Below are 18055 nucleotides of genomic sequence, written 5' to 3'. Positions count from 1 at the left end.
ACCTTATGCAAAACTATGCTCCCTTCTTCCTCAAAAGGGCATGACATATTCTTACAGGTTCCACAGCAAACATGGGGATCATTTGAAGGAATATAGACTTGGTGCTGTTGATTAATACAATCATTATCTTAATGGCAAGAAAACTCAGAGTTGGTTTATCAAGAAAGCTACCAAGAAAATTGCTATCACCTCAATGTCAAAGTTTTAATAAATAACAATGTACTTGTAGACCTGTACATACCAGCTCAACAAAACTCATCACAGGTGATGATACTTGCATAAAAATATCATTTGATGTACACACAACAGTAAAGTCTTCAAAGTGGTGCTTTCTGTAACAGCTTTTTAAAATATTGCTGACATATTTGGAGGAAATGTTGTTAAGAGTCACAGCTTTACATTTGTTTAGTACTAAGTATCACAAGTTGGCACAATTTACTGTGATAACGTTATAAATACAGTTGCACACAAGCAAATTTGTAACCAAAGCAAAGAGGTAATTTTGCAAGTTAGTAAATTCATCTCTGCCTGTAAGTGTATTAACAATGTACAGGGACATGAAATAGTTATCAGTGGAGGGAACGGATATAGGTTGGAAATTCAGTTCAGGGTTAAACAGAACATTAAAGCTGCAAACATCCTGGTTCTGCCCAAGTCTGAATGTAAGGGACCAGGCAAAATCAATGGCATGAGAAAAGGGTTTGTAGTTGTGAATGAAAACAATTACTTCTGTCTTCTGAGTAGAGATTAGGAGTCATCTCATGCTGAATGTTGGATACCTGTACAGAGGCAGTGGAAGTTGGGTTGGAGTGGGCAGTAGTGAAGGGATTTGGTGGAGACATTGAGTGGTGCATCATTGGCAGCCATATGGAAGCTCACAGGACTCAGCATACAGATGAGAGGTCCAAGAATGAAAACACAGGGATTCCAGAGGATGGTGTAGGGTTGGGAAGGGAAGTGAAGTGATCACTGAAGGTGCTTTTGCCATAGATTGGTAACAATTGAACTAAGAGAAAGCCACTCCATACACAATTGAACAACTAAAAAGCTGTGGAGAACAGAGGTATTTGGCCAATACAAAGGCTGTAAAGTGTTCAGATGAAAGGGGCGGGGGGTGGGGTGGGGGGGAGTGAGGGATGACCCAGTGTGTTCACAGTTGCGGGGAATGTAATTTTAATATCTGTGTTAAGGCCACTTTGGCACTCAGAGAGTCAGTAAGCTAAACTGAAGTGATTCTGGTATACAAGAATTCTTTTTAACAGAAAAATTTAGCTACTGACAGAAAACCTTATGTGACCCCTTTTCTAATGGCATATTTTGAAACTTTCAAAAACCAAATGATTATATTTATAAACTCACGGGTTCGCATTTTGCTGAACAGTTAACTATTGACACTTCCATTGAAGGAGATTCTGTGGCTGGATCTGCCTGCTGGAAACAACTTGCTATGTAACATTGATCACCTTCAAGGTGCTGAAATAGTGACTGGCCAGGTTTTAGTGCAGTGACGCCTTGGAAGAGACAGACATCAGCTTTTCCTGAAACAATTAAATGCATAATCTAATTAATAATTACAGATGCATTATTGTTAGAATTATTCAGTGAAAATAATGTGAATTATTGGTACTTTTTTCCAAAATTAAGGTTTTAAGCAAAGTACTGTTTAATTTAATAAAGAACTGTGAATGAAGATAAATATAAATGAAATGCCAATGAAATATAAACTTTGTAAAGAGGGAGATGTTTGTCTTTGTTCAGTAGTGCTAAATAGACACTAATGGTGCTCAGCCCTTGATATTCAGTCCAGTGTCACTGGAACCACCTGTCTAGAGGTGTATAATAAGTACCAGTGCAAATGACCCAGGGCAAATTTCTCCCCTACATGTTCCTTGTTCGTACACAATATAATTGAAACTGCTTCAAAGCAGTATATTTTATCTACTTGTGTGCAAAATGATTTAATTTATACCATGAACCTATTCAATAATGGTGTATTGGCTATAATATAATTCATTTTTATGGGGATGGTATCTCATAACAATTTCATGGAAATAGTTCCAAAAGTTCAGTTAAAGGAAAACAGGAATCTTTAGTGGCACTCCATTCTCCTCTGGAATCTGGGTTCAAATCTGGACTAAGCAGATGGAATGAAATATATTTTCTAAATATGCAGCAAGAGTCATAAAAAAATGAGTTTGTGACATTTCAGAGTCATCCACAAGTCAACAACACAAGAAAACCCAGAATATAAAATACAACATAAGCACCAGTTTAAAATCTATATTGAAAGGTAGTGAAAGAAAATAGGTCTGCTCTTAGATGAAATATTGAGACTAGAATCTTTTGGGCTTTCCAGCAGACTACCATGGTAACTTTAATGAGAGTTGGCCAGAGTGGTCACAAGCTATATCTCAGGTACCAGTCTTGCACTGCAGTGCTGGAGTGACCTTGCAGGGCAAGGGCCTCCACCTGCATTTACATGGCATCCATCTGTCCCTACAAAGCTAAAAGAAAAAGGAATACAGGCCCTCCCCAAATTACAAATGCCTGACTTATGGACTCCCACAAATACGAACGAGCTCCCATAAATATTATTAAATTCAAACAAGAAGTAGCCTTGAAAAAAATGTTTACATTCATCTTTCCTGCAGTAATTGGACACTATTGTCTCTTAAGAGCACAGGCTGCCAGTTTCACTACAGGAGGTCATTTAAGAGCGTTCCTTTGGAAACTGACAAGCAATTGCCTCTTTTGACGCTTGTGCAACGATACTCTATTAAACATTGTAACATCCACTGATACTTCAAGCCCATTGAAACCATCCACTGAGCATGGGACATCCTATTTCTGTACTATTGTAATTGGGGAGCGCAAAAAAAGAATTAAATGTTCATGAGAATTGGCAACACATATTTGCCAGGATATTGTAAGTTCAGTGCAGCAACCAAGGATATATTTCTCCTCGATCATATGTAAAATCAACCAAAGAGAACACAGGTAACATATTTAGGAAGTTATGACTGGATGCCGTACCTTGATGAACAGAAAACTGCTTCAATTTTGATGAACCAACAAACTTCAAAAATAAGAGCAAATTATGATAAAAACCAAAAGCAGGTTTGCAATTCATGTTACAATGAATATAGAATAGGTTGGCCCATTCAATAAATATTCACAAACAGATGTACAGGCTTGCTGTATGAATACTTGTTATCCAGCAAGAGCTCACAATGCTTGAAAGTTATCTACAGGGAAAGTTCAGGTAATCTACAGGGGACTTACTGCAGATGGAACGAGTACAGCCACAGACATCTTGAAAGCCTAGGTCCTCTGTTAGAACTTCCCCCTGATATTTCAACAAGACAGTAAGTTACTCAAGAGTCACAAGCAAGGGGACATAGCACCAAAATAAGGAGCCAGTCATTTAAAACTGAGGTGCGTTAAAATTTCCTTTCTCATAAGGGCAGTGAATCTCTGCAATTTTCTGTCCCCGAGGGTGGTGGAGGCCAGAGCATTGGAAATAGATAAATATTTGAAAGATCAAGGTGATGAACATCATGAGGAACTAGTACAAAAGAGGAGCTAAGGCCAACATAGATCAGCTATGATCGTATTGAATGGAAAGGCAGGCTTGAGGGACCTGGTGGTCGACTCCTGCTCTTATTTTCTTGTGTTCACATATTCATTAAAAGGAAAAACAACTTTTCTCTTTTGCAAGAGGAGAAATAGTGAAAACAAACACAGATAGATTACAGAACTCTCATGATATTTTTGGTTGCATAAATTATCATAAAAATAAAGTCAAACATACACCCCGAGCCCGTTACAATACTAATGTTGCTTTCAAGCATTTAATGGTCATGCTAAATATTTACTGCCCAAAAGTAGTTGAAGCACAATAGCTTTTAATAGCTAATGAAAATTTTAAAAAAATTTAAGGTGCTGGAAATCTAAAATAAAAACAGTAAATGCTGGGAACACTCAGCAGGTCAGGTAGCATCTGTAGAAAGAGACACAGAGCTAATGTTCCAGGTCAAATGAAGGGTCTATGACACCAGACATTAACTCTTGCTTCTCCTTCCAGAGTCATTATCTCCTGTGCTATAAATATCTGTGATTCTATGAACTAAACTTGCATTGACAACAAAAGCAAGTGTATTAATTTATTCTGGGAGCTAATCAGGGATTCAGTATTTCTGCATATGTCATCCTTTTAAAATCTAAATATAGTCATATTAAAAGGATACTTTGGAGTCAATCTTTTACATTCTTAACTGGTTTGTTCTAATGACAGACTAGATTGCAATACGCTAATTCACCTTGCATAATTAACTTACCACTTTACATGTCTTAATAGTTGTGTTTTCACAGCTGCAATCTGCAAGACAAGAGAATAATTAACAGAGAGATTTGACCTAAAAATAATTAAGTTATAAATAATTCATCTCATAGTTACCACACTGCCAATCAGGACAGCAGGCCCCTGAAACATGTCTCTTCACTAGTTTCATTCCAACTGCACAGGTCTTGTCAGGAGGGGGACACATATTTTCATCGCAGACTGCAGTTAAGAAGAAAATAAGAAATACAAAAATTATTAAATTATTTGAATTGAATAGGGTAGATATACCAGATTGTTGCTCAATTCAAGTGGTGTGTACTATTTTCTCTTAAAACTGCAGGATAAAATAAATTAAGACAAAAAAAACAGGAGCCAAAACTGTTATAGTATTTATCTACATGCCATTAAAACTCTAATTTCTTTTGTTGACAATCCTATAGATGGAGTACCTAGTAATTTCATTTTACTCTTTCAATGGGCATTGCTGTCAAGGTGAATATTTAATGTCTATCCCTTGTGACTCTTGAGGAAATGATGGTGAACCATCAGCCTAAAACATACTGCTCCATGTGCTGCAGCCAGGTCCAGAATTGTGAGGTTTAGAGAGATCCAGGATGTTGACCCAGGGACAATGAAGCAACAGCAATATTCTTCCAAGTCAGAATGCTGTGCGTCTTGAGGAGGATTTGAAGGTTGTGGAGTATCCATTTCAGAGACTGTGAAGTGCCATTATGACTTGGATGGGTGCATATTGAAGCCATGAGCAGAGGCAAAAGGATCGGTAGCAGAAATGAAGAAGCATCAGGAAAGAATCTCACAATGGGGAAAGATCATTCATAAACACGGCTGAAGAAAGGGAATTTCAGAAATACAGTCACAGATACCAGATGTTAGCTGTCAATCACACCCCTCCATTGATTCCTAATACTTACCATCATCCTTGTCTTTTTTCCCTTTATTTTGCATATAATTAACAAAGTACATACATTAACTCACTCCACTGAGTATCTCTAGAACTGAAAGGTCATGCATTTCAGGAAAGATTGAGCACAGGTTACAGCTCATTTCTCTGGAAATGTTCTGAGAGAGGTCAAAAAGCTTGTGAAAGGACAGAGAAGAGGTAGAGATAGAGAAAAGGTAGAAAAGATGTTTCCATTGAACAGTACAGCACAGTATGGGCCCTTTGGCCCATGATGTTATGCCAACCTATATAAACATTATCCACATTCAATCTATCCCCCTCTCTACTTCACCTCCCATAACCCATTTTTCTTTCATCCATGTGCCTATCTAATAGTCTCTTAAATGACCCTATCGTATCAGCCCCTACCACCCCCCCCCCAAACCCCGGCAGTGCATTCCAGGCACCCACCACTCTGTGTAAAAAACCTACCTCTGACATCTCCCCTGAACTCTCCTCCATGTACCTTAAATGGGTATTGGCCATGGCCACCCTGAAGAAAAGATGCTGGCTGTCCACTCTGTCTATGCCTCTCATAATCTTAGATACCTCTACCAAGTCTCTTCTCATCCTCCGTCACTCCAAAGAGAAAAGCCCTAACTTGCTCAACCTCTCATCATAAAACTAGCCTTCCAACCACCCTCTCCAAAGCTTCTGGTCACCACGTTATAGGATCTGTCCTATAACGTGGTGACCAGAACTGAACACAGTATTCCAAGTGTGGTCTAACCAGAGTCTTAGAGCTGCAACATTACCTCTCGGCTCTTGAACTCAATCCCCCAGCTAATGAAGGCCAGCATATGCCTTCTTAACTGCCCTACCCACTTGTGAGGCAACATTGAGGGATGTACTTGGACCCCAAGATCTCTCTGTTCCTCCACACTACTAAGAATCCTGCCATTAACCATGTACCCTGCCTTCAAGTTAGATCTTCCAAAGTGTATCACTTCTCACTTCTCCGGGATTGAACTCCATCTGCCACTTCTCTGCATCCTGTCTAGATCCCACCTCAACCTGCAACAACCTTCCTTACTATCTACTACACCACCAACCTCTGTGTCATCTGCAAGCTCACCAACCCATCCTTCCACTTCCTCATCCAAATCATTTATAAAAATCACAAAGAGCAGGGGTCCCAGAACAGATCGCTGCAGAACACCACTGGTCACCAACCCCCAGGTCGGATACTCCCCTTCTACAACCACCCTCTGCCTTCTGTGGGCAAGCCAATTCCGAATCCACACAGCCAATTTTCCATGGATCCCATACCTCATGACTCTCTGGATGAGTCAACCGGGGGAACCTAGTCAAACGCCTTGCTAAGATCCATATATACCACATCCACTGCACTACCTTCATCAATTTGTCTTGTCACTTCCTCAAAAAACTCTATTAGGCTCGTGAGGCATGACCTGCCTTTCACAAAGCCATGTTGACTATCCCTAATAAGACTATACTTCTCCAAATGCTCATAAATCCTGTCCCGAAGAATCCTCTCCAATAGTTTGCCCACCACTGATGCAAGACTCACTGGTCTATAATTCCCGGGATTATCCCTTTTACCCTTCTTGAACAATGGAACAACGTTTGCCATCCTCCAATCCTCCGGTACCACTCCTGTGGCCAGTGAGGACTCAATGATCATCGTTAACACTCCAGCAATCACTTCCCTCACTTCCTATTGTAACCTGGGGTATATCCTGTCTGACCCCGGGGACTTATCTATCCTAATGCTTTTTAGTAGCTCCAGCACTGCTTTTTTCTTAACCTTGATGTGCTCCAACACATTTGCCTGTTCTATGCTAACCTCACATTCATCTAAGTCCATCTCCCTGGTGAACACTGAAGCAAAATATTCATTTAGGGCCTCCCCTACTTCCTTCGCCTCCAGACACATTTTCCCCCCTAGACACATTCCACCCCCCCCCCCCATCCCTGAGCGTTCTACCCTCACCCTCGTCATCCTCTTGTTCCTCACCAATGTGTAGAATGCCTTGTGGTTTTCCTTAATCTTACTTGCCAAGGCCTTCTCATGTCTCCTTCTAGCTCTCTTAAGTCCCTTCTTAAGCTTCTTCCTGGCTACTCTACAACTCTCAAGAGCCCTACATGATTTTTGCTTCCTAAACCTTAAATATGCTTCCTTCTTCCTCTTGACTAAACCTTCGACCTCTCTTGTTAACCATGGTTCCTTCACCCTACCATCCTTTCCTTGTCCCAGAGGGACAAACCTATCTATAGCCCCATGTAAATAGTCCCTGAACAACCTCCACATTTTGCAGTCCATTTACCAGGGAACATATGTTCCCAGTTTACACTCTCAGGTTCCTGCCTAATACCATCATAAATTGACCTACCCCAATAAAGTACTTTCCCATAATGTCTGCTCCTATATTTGTCCATGGCTATACTAAAGGTCAGGGAGTTGTGGTCACTATCCCTGAAATGCTCACCCACCAAGAGGTCTTTCACCTAATACCATTGCCTAATACCAGATTCAGCATGACCTCTCCTCTAGTTCACCTGTCTACATACTGTGTATCCTTCCTGTACACACCTAACAAATTCTGCCCCATCCAAACCTTTTGCGCTAAGGAGGTGCCAATCAATATGAGGGAAGTTGAAGTCACCCATGACAACAACCGTGTTATTTTTGCACCTTTCCAAAATCTACCTACTTATCTGCTCCTCGGTGTCCCGATGGCTATTTGGGGGCCTATAGAATACTCCCAATAGAGTGATCACTTCCTTCCTATTTCTGACTTCCACCCACACCGACTCAGTAGACAATCCTTCTATGATGTCCTCCCTTCCTACAGCTGTGATATTATCTCTGATGAGCAATGCCACCCCTCTACACCTTCTACCTCCTCCCCTATCCCTTTTGAAACATCTAGACCCCAGAACCTCAAGCAGCCACTCCTGCCCTTGCAACGGCCAAGTCTCTGTAATGGCCGCAACATCATAATTCCATGTACTGATCCACACTCTAAGTTCATCACCCTTATTCTAACATTTTTTGCATGAAGGTAAACACATTTCAAGCCATTTAACTGATTGCATTTATTCCCTGTCCCTTGCCTATCCTCCTCACCATCTCTGTACGCATGACATCTACTTCTATACCAACTGATCCATCTTCTAATCTAACACTCTGGCTCCCATCCCCTGTCAAGCTGGTTTAAACCCTTCCCAACAGCTCTAGCAAACCTGCCCGCAAGGATATTGGTCCCTCTCCAGTTCAGGTGTAACCCGTCCCTTTTGTACAGGTCATACCTACCCCAGAAGCGATCCCAATGATCCACAAATCTGAACACCTTGCCCCAACTCTTCAGCCACTCATTAGTCTGCAGTATCTTCCTATTCTTTCCCTCCCTGGTACATGGCACAGGCAGCAATCCAGAGATTACTACCCTTGAGGTCCTGCATTTTAGCTTCCTTCCTAACTCCCAATACTCGCTCTTCAGGACCCCATCCCTCATCTTACCTTTGTTGTTGGTGCCAATGTACACCACGACTTCTGGCTCCTCCCCCCCCCTTAAGAATACTGTGCACTGGATTTGAGACGTCCCTGACCCTGGCACCTGGGAGGCAGCATACTGTACCATCCAGGAGTCTTGTTCTTGTCCACAGAATCTCCTGTCTGTCCCCCTAACTAATGAATCTCCTATCACCATTGCACTCCTCTTCTTCCCCCCACCCCCCCACCACTTTCCCTTCTGAGCAACAGAGCCAGACTCTGTGCCAGAGACCCGGCTGCTGTGGCTCTCCATCGGTGACTCATCCCCCCCAACAGTATCCAAAATGATATAGTTGCTATCCAGAGAAACGGTCACTGTACCGACTGCCTATTCCTTTTCCCTCCTCTAACGGTCACCCAACTACCTACATCCCACACCGTAGATGTAACTGCCTCCTGCTAACTCCTATCTGTCATCTCCTCAGCTTCTCGAAATGATCCGGAGTTCATCCAGCTGCAGCTCCAGCTCCCTAACATAGTCTGTGAGAAGCTGTAGTTGGCTGCACTTCCTGCAGGTGTAGTCATCGGTGACACTGGAAGTCTCCCTGATTTCCCACATCCTACAGGAGGATCAGACTTCTGCCCTGACTGCCATTCCCACTGTTCTATACAAGGAAAATTACAAATAACAGTGAAAGAAAGAGAACCTACCAGAAGCCTCCACTCACCTGCTCCGTCTTTTCACGCTGAAGCCTCCTTAGCCGAAGCATCAGCGCCCCACTCCAACACCGTCCACTCCAACACCGTCCACTCCAACAATGGCCGCTCTGCTTGACCTCAACTTCTTTTTATTGGCTAATTAGCTAATCAACAGGCCTATCGACTCACCTCAGTAACAAGAACAACAATAATGGACCTACCTTTTCAAACTGCTTCCTGCTCTCGTTCCCTCTCTTGTCTTTGCTCTCGTTCTTACGGTACTTACCACAGCAACGAGACTTCTGCTCCCGTACGCTTACTACTCACCACAGCAACCCACTCACAGAAGAGAGTAGAACTGGGGCCTTAAATACAAGTAGTACTAATAAATCTATCAGGGTATTCAGGAGAAACTTCATTTTCAGATAGTACCTTAATGAAGGTTCATTATCCATGGAGTGGCTGAGACAGAAGGTATAGACTCATTAAAGGCTAATTAGAGAAGCTCATGGAGGAGGAGGAAATAAAAGAATATGTTGATAGAGTTCAGTGAAGGAGGATGGAAGGAGATTCACACAGAGCACAAACACCTCGTGGACATGATGGGCTGAAATTTTATAATCCTTTGTAATCATTCAGTCTCTGGCATCAACACACTTCATTCCTTCTCAATATACACATTATAAAAAACATCCCACAGCTTCAGATAAAATAATTGCTTCCCCCATGTACGTTTGGAAACTTTTGTGAATGGATTACCTTTACAATCTGACCTTCTTCCACCAATGCTTGGTATTGAAACATAGAAAATCAGAAACCAAGAGAAGACTTCATTCTATTAATAATTATTCTATCTTGTAAAGGCAAAAGCTGATAGCTTAATTCAATTCCAAATAATGGTAATGTTAAGAAAGAAATGTGGCAGAAAAAGTCTTTAAAATTTTTAGTACATATCAAGGAAGATTCTTCCCAAAGATGGCAAGTTATTTTATTTATCATCCTGTGTGTCCAAAAATACCCATAGAACGTTACATGAATTGCTCAGCAAACAGAAATAGCAAAGTTGATATTTCACTCACCGCAATGGTAGAGTGGACAGCAACGATCAACAGTGTTGAGATCTACTGCAAGAACATCTCCTTCATTGCATGTAGGAATTGGGTCAATGCATGACTCGCACACTACAAAATCGGAAAGATAATTTTGAAATTTACAGTAAATACCTCACTAACCGCCTTAAAATAAAGCAGGGTATTGTGCTAACCACTATAGCCAACCATAACCATACAGAAGACGTGATTTTAAAAACTATCTGATGAAAGAAATCATTTCTTATCAAAGCTATAATATATAAATCTGTAGCTATAATATGTAACTACTTGTGTCATGTCCCCCCCAATATGAATTAACATTTTCTATGAAGTTCAGAATAATTCCCACAGAAAACTGTTAATTGCACTGATCAATTAAGGCACTTTAAAAAATTATGTCATTAGACTGCCTTTCCAGTCTGATCTCCTTCACATCATGCTTGGTAATATGAAAATCAATTCCTATAGAAGTGCTTCTTATGAAGGATCCTGGGCCTGAAATATTAACTGTTTCCCTTTCCACAGATGCTGTCTGACCTGCTGAGTTTTTCCAGCACTTTGTTTTTATTTATGCTTGCTATTGTGAAAGGCAAAATCATAACTGGTGGAGGATTTTACTCTGATTTGCAAATGGAAAGATTTTCAATATGCAAGCCACATAATTCTATAGTTGGAAGAGAACTGCATCGAGCCTATAATAAAAACATATTTTGTGGTATATCAGCTTAGTCAGATAGAATAATGTGAAATTAAAAATTCTTCTCTTGGTTGGAATCACAAGAGAAAAGAATTTTTCTACAACTATCTACAATTCCAGCAGACATAGCTCAAGGAGGGATAAAATACTAGATGTAACACTCCCCCTGCACCTTGCCAGTAGCAGCAATATAAGAGAGGTTCAAAGTATTTTTTGACTTTCAAAGTGGACAATAAAATATGATAGGTTTCTAATACACAATCCATCATGCTATACAGTATAAATGGGTAATAGTCCCATGACAAGCTATCTGATTCACATAATGTGGCATACCTTAATTCTCAACATACATGGAGACTATCTTTCTGTTATAAAACATGCTTCCAGTGCAAAAACAACAAACTGGGATAACATTAACTCACCGCACTGAAATGAGAAACAGCAAGAATCGCCTATTCGCACTTCAACAAGAAACTGGTCCTCCCTGCATACTGGTGGTGAACTGGTTGGACATGCCAGAGGATCACATTCTGTGTTTTAACATCAAAATTAACAACACTATAGTACATTTAAAAACATGGCAAAAAATACTTATTTAAATATATTATAGCAACGTAAAGTATATTCAATTAAGAAAATGAAGAAAACAATGGCAGATTTGCAAAGTTAAATTTGATGCAAGTGGCTATATCATTCTTGTTTAACCCATTACTTTATGCAATAATAGGTATACACTCTGGAAATGTGTCTAGAAAAAATACTGCTCGTATTTATTCAATATTTTTAAACATATGAAACCTTCATCAGGGAATGCTTCCTGTCAAATGTTGCTTATGATTATGCATTGATCAACAAATGTTTAGCTGACTTTTGTTTTATTTCATTGGATTGAAAAGAAAAATCAGGCAAGGCATTCAAAAAGCACTGATTCACAACTGTTAGACGTCTGTCAACTTACAAAGTGGAAATGATTTCCTATATTTCTTAAACATCAATCTGTGTTGTAAGTTTCTGTAAACTTACCACATCGGTACTCAGGACAACAGGAGATGGCACTATAGCCTATCATCAATTTATCTCCATTTTCACATGTCAGCACATCACTTCCACATATAGTCAAATTGCATTCTGAAGAAAATGCAAGTAGTTAAAAATCTTTCAATCTTTCATATTCAATATTTTTTCAAAAATATTTACAAGTAATAAATATAGTACACAATCAGATATTTACTAAAAGCCAAATTACAAAATCATTTATTAACATTTAATTTATTTAATTCTGAGATATGGCATAGTAGAAATTTTAGGAAGTTATTGAAGGGAGCAGAAGGGGGATTTATTCCCCAAGAGAAAAATTAAAACACAGATGCTATCAATTCTTTCTCGGAGCTGGGCCTCAGGGAAGGCCCAGCCAATGTTTTGACTCAATTGACAGGATTATCAGAATAATAAGGGGAATTGCCTTCAGTTTGTAGTAGTATAAGAGACATTCCTCTCTTTATATTTTCTCCCAACCTGTAAGTTCTAGCACCTAGGACAAGGAAAACATGGAAGCAATGGTACCTGTATGTTCTCCTGCAAGTCATACAACATCCTATCTTGGAAATATGTTGCTGATGCTGTGGCTGCAAGTTTCTATTTAACTACACGATACCTTCAATATATGGACTGCAGTGGTTCATGAAAAACAGACAATTTAACACTTATTTCTAAAAACAGAACTATGCTATTTGATACTAATTACACATACCACAAATCTTCTTTGGACAGCATGCTCCCTCTTCAATTACATCAATAATTAACTCTCCTTCTCTTTCACAGATTGGTGATGGTACTTCACTACATTCAGGTTCTATGGCGATGATGGTTCCATTATCCAAGCACTTGTACATACAGCACCCTTTATGAGATCCATTCCAGGTCTCACCTGCTGAACGTGGTCGGCCTTCATTGTCTGTGCAAGCTGGAAAAAAATAGGGACTTAAATAGTTAAAGTCAACACTCAAGCTCAGATCACATGATCTTCCATGCTTTAAACTAATGTCAAATTTAATTCATGCATTCATTTATGAGTTTAATTTTCTCTTTGGTACATTTATGTGCACTGGTTTGTTCAAAATATATCAGTCATCTTAACAGAAACTAAGGCATTCACTTTCCTGTAATTTACCTTTATTACAGATAAAGGATCTGTGAAATATGTCATGATGCACACTAAATTCACTTTTGTATTAAAATTAAACTAAGTCAGATACAATTGCCAGTTTGGTGATTAGCCCAAGTCCTGAATAATAATCTTAGGTTACAGATGGATCATTTTTATTTTTTAATGAATGTAAACTGCTACGATCACTAACCACATTTTTCTTCTGTAACACAGTAGTTGGAATCTGGTTGGTGAAGTACAGTCCCTCGTGGACAGACACAACTCTCACTGATGAATGAACAAGTGGGGTCATGTTCCAAATAGAAGTCCTTATTCTGACACATTTTGCTTTCACAAGCTGGCACACAAGGTTGGTATTCCATGCCAACAGGGCAGCTAAGTGCTGTCGGTACAACAATGGAATAAATTAATGCAAAAATATAAGTTTAAAAATGTAGATGAAGCAATCACATTAAAATCTGACATTTTACCTAAGAATATATCATAAAGCAAAATTCTATTCATTGCTGCTCATCAAATCCAATTGCAAATGTATACCATTAAGATGATTCCTGTTAAAAATATCTCTAAAAATTGTATGCATTTCAAATTCATTCACAATTGTACTTAAGTTTAATTAAGTACTTAATTAAGTACTTAATTGACAAAAGTTTTAGCTAAATGTCCTGTGCTATAATGATGGATTTAATGATGTACTTACTAATGCCCTTGTGTCATATTTCTGCTTACACCACCACAACAAGAGCCATGGCTTCACTTACAGTGACAATGAGTTCAAGTAACTCTTGAATGGTTCAATCCAATGGAACAGTAAGGCAGGGAAGAGTATTTTGATACTCAAAAGTCTGAACAGGAATAATTTATACAATGAAAGCTTGCTTGGAAATTGCAATAAACATTCATGCTTAATCTGAGTGCAGTTATCTGCAGAGAACATATTCTTAGGAGATATGGTAGTGGGTTTGGTTGAAAGGCTTGGCAGCATTTCTTTCAATGGAGAAATCAATCTTCCACTTCCAGAGTATAGAAAAATGTAAATACATTTCTAATCAGTTTGGAGAGAAAGCCTACCCTAGATTTGGGGTAAAAGTGCTACCAGGCAAACAGAATCAGGTTAGAAAAGGTAAAGCAAGGCTGCTGATTGGAGTAATTTGGTATCACTTAATTACTTTTCTTAAGATTATTGGATCAAGAGGAGGCTTAATTTCAACCTTCATTAAATACATTTACTTGGTTTCAGTAAAACTACATAAAATCCTTACTATTATAAGAACATTGATAAAATAATATGAAATAGCTGGAATTAACTCTGCTCTAACATTTTCTTCATTTCATTTTGTATGCAAATCTAGGAAAGTTTGTTAAAAACTAATTCTTTCCAAACAGAACAAAAGGATTAGGCACTGTAGTTTCATGACGATTATTTTATAATAATTAATGATAATAGTAAGTCAGTAGATATAAATACTTACGACAAAATTCTGGAGTTCTCCATGGAATACAAACATTGTATTTATTACAAGCAGCTGCATATAAAGCCAAAGCATCACACTGATGTGTCACATAGTGAAAATCTCTAATCCAGAGCTCACAAAATATTTCTGGAGTGACCTTAATATGAACAAAACAGTTATGAACAAGAACGTGAGCAAATAATGGAACCTTTATATCCATCACCTAATGAATGCTCCTCCAAATAATTATTTTATCACAATTTAGTTTATAGATCTAAAATAAATCACAAAATCAATTTTCATGGAAATCAAAATAAAATTCCAGATGTTGGAAATCTGCAATAAAAGCAGAATACACTGGAAGCACTCAGCAGGTCAAGTAGAATTTGTGGAAAAAGAGTTAACGTTTCAGGATGTTGATGAAGAGTGAATGGTCTTCAACCTGAAATGTTAACACTATTTCCCTTTCTGACAGATGCTGCCTGACCTGCTGAGTGTTTCTAGCATTTTCTGTTTTTATTTCAATTGCTTTGCCATTGTTTAGTAACATCTGAAGGTAGAATTGCTTGAAAATAAATCATTTTAGAAAGTAAATACCTACCCAAGCAATTTCAGACTGAAAATTTATATTGTAAAGTGTTCATGAATGCAAAGATGACTGATAGCTACTTAATCCCCTGGGGGTTTATATAACTGGTTTCCTGGTGCATTTTCCATGATTATTGCATAAGTCTTTTAATTTGCTCTCCTACATTAAAACATGTTGTACTATTGAATCTTACCACTTGAATGCACTTCACAAAATTAAATAAGGTCAAACTACAAAAGGGGCAGTGAAAAAACAATTATCATTTCATCGGTACATGACTACAGTTCCATATATTTCTATTATACAAGTTTTAACAATACATAATTCAAAAATGGGATGGGGATTTTCTCTACTTACATGCTGATGACATAGGATCCAAGGATTCTGATTCAACATTTCAAAACAAGCAGTACAGTTACCAGTGGTGCAATTCTGTTTTCGGCATCGAAAACAATCTCTCTCTAGTCCAGATGTTTCAACCATCCAGCTTTCAAGAAAAAGTCCGATGTTTTCCACTTCTGTAACAATGGTCCCATTCGGCAGCTTGAGGTCGTCAGCAGGGCTACCATTGCAGCATCCTGGAGCAAACAGACATTGATCGGCTCAGAGTATTTGCAATAGCATTATTCATTTTACAGCTACTTTCTTATAGCCAGTTAATTGAAGATGGTATCCCGCCTGTGTGCATTGCCCAGGACTTAATTTGAACAAACCAATATCTTCCAATGAATGTTAAAAAAAATATGGTTTCAGTGTTGGAATTATAAACTACTGAATAGAATTGAATTATTATTTATAACATTATATATTTGTGTAATTTTGTGTGTGGCAATTCATTAACCAACCAAGTTAGAATACCAATATTGTGTGTATTCTATATATTAAGACCAGAAGGTCACAGGTTATAATTTTTAACCTGTGCTGAGTTAACCAAATGCAGCCAGTGTGTCAACTGTGAATGCTTCATTTGACTTTGCAAAGCTCAGCTCAGACAAAATCTACCAAAGGTTGCTCTTTGTCAAAACTTAGGGAATTTCACTGGATGTCACATGCATCAAAAAATTATTATTGGACGGCAACACTCTGACTGAGATTCACTCTGAGAGAAAATATTCTCATCACATGTGAAGTATGAACCTTTCCATAAAGTATTAGAGAGTTGTCAGTTTGTATACAATCATAACTCCCAAATTGTCAAAGACTTCAAGAGAAAGGGAAGAGACAATGGTGTATGAGGGTGGGGTGAGTAGAAATAGACATGCTCCTCTGTCATAATCAGGACTTGCGCATATGCTGATATATTTATGTTCCACACACCCTTCCAAAAGCAGTTAGAATTAAATTATTATGTCCTCTACATGGGAGAATATATCACTATTTTAAATTTGTAATTGTTCCTCGATAATTTCTAGCTGTACCCTGCATCAAAGCAGAAGAATTGCTTTTATTACTGCGGGGTACTGTGCACAATTTTGGTCCCCTTATTTAAGAATGAATATCCTAGCACCGGAGTTAATCCAGAAGAGATTCTCTGGGATAATTCCTAGAATGAGAGGGTTGTCCTATCATGAGTGGCTAAAGAAATTGGCTATATCATTTGGGAAAATGAGATGTGATCATATTGAAACGTCCAAGATCCTGAGAGGGCAGAGTAGATGTTGAGATGTTTCCACTAATGGGAGAATCTCGAACGCGAGGACATAGTTACAAGATTAGGAAGTGACCATCTAAAACTGAGGTGCGTAGGAACTTCTCACAGATGGTGGTGAATCTCTGGAAATCTCTACCCTAGCAGGTTGTGGAGGCTGGATCATTGGGGATATTTAAAGACGAAGTAGGTAATGTTCTGAAAGATCAGGGAAGTGGAGTATATGGGAACTTGTACAAAAGAGATGAGGCCTGGGGCAAATTATCCATGATCATATTGAATGGCAAGTCAGGCTTGAGGGGTCAAGTGTCCTGCTCCTATTTTCTTGTGTTCTTCTATTTAATTTGTTAACTTGAACATTGTACAATGAACACAGCAATAATAATTTCAATATCAACAGTTAAATTCATCCAAACACAGGTTATTTTCTTCAGTACAAGAACAAATTACGGCTTTGCTTACTCTGCTATTTTATTCCAAACTGCCACCCATTTTACTAAATGTGACATTATTACTGTAACGTGTTTTTTTTTCTGGAAAATGCAGCAAGCCCTTAATCCCTTCTTCACAATTGTGCTAAAAGTGCAAATTTAAAAGCACTAATTTAAATCAAAAGCTTTTACATTCATTTAAATTGGCTAGAATACTATTGCATAGTGCAATGCTTTTAGTTCACTATGTGGTAGACTTCTATCTGAAACTAATTCATATGTGCTCAAAACATGTTTCTGAAAGTTTGCATGATGTATGCTGTGTGGATAATGCACTTATATATACACTGACAAAACTGAAAATACGAAATACAAACACGCTAAACTGGGAGTCGAATTTAGTATTTTCTAACCCAAATATCATGGCACAGGTTTTGACTGCAACAGCTACCAAGGACATTGCCAGGGAGACCTGCAGGACATGTTCATTCCTTTGGGATGCTCCCAAAGGCATCTTTC

At 38.7% G+C, this 18055-nt stretch overlaps 1 protein-coding gene across 1 annotated transcript in view; it reads right to left on the bottom strand.

Moving 5' to 3' along the window:
- Window positions 1-18055, bottom strand: part of otogl (otogelin-like) — a 117066-nt gene that overhangs the window by 9928 nt on the left and 89083 nt on the right. Inside the window, exons 42-53 of the mRNA XM_052030706.1 lie at window positions 15815-16035; window positions 14887-15025; window positions 13605-13796; window positions 12998-13210; window positions 12271-12375; window positions 11670-11777; window positions 10539-10640; window positions 4457-4561; window positions 4338-4378; window positions 3034-3076; window positions 1360-1538; window positions 3-104 (exon numbers count right to left, since the gene is read on the bottom strand). Coding sequence (XP_051886666.1) covers window positions 3-104; window positions 1360-1538; window positions 3034-3076; window positions 4338-4378; window positions 4457-4561; window positions 10539-10640; window positions 11670-11777; window positions 12271-12375; window positions 12998-13210; window positions 13605-13796; window positions 14887-15025; window positions 15815-16035 — 1550 coding nt within the window. The remainder of the gene's footprint in view (window positions 1-2; window positions 105-1359; window positions 1539-3033; window positions 3077-4337; window positions 4379-4456; window positions 4562-10538; window positions 10641-11669; window positions 11778-12270; window positions 12376-12997; window positions 13211-13604; window positions 13797-14886; window positions 15026-15814; window positions 16036-18055) is intronic.

This window comes from Pristis pectinata, chromosome 15 (genome assembly GCF_009764475.1).
Source record: "Pristis pectinata isolate sPriPec2 chromosome 15, sPriPec2.1.pri, whole genome shotgun sequence".
Lineage (NCBI taxonomy): Eukaryota > Metazoa > Chordata > Chondrichthyes > Rhinopristiformes > Pristidae > Pristis > Pristis pectinata.
The sequence above is the reverse complement of the archived record's forward strand: the minus strand, read 5'-3'. Positions and strand labels throughout refer to the sequence as shown.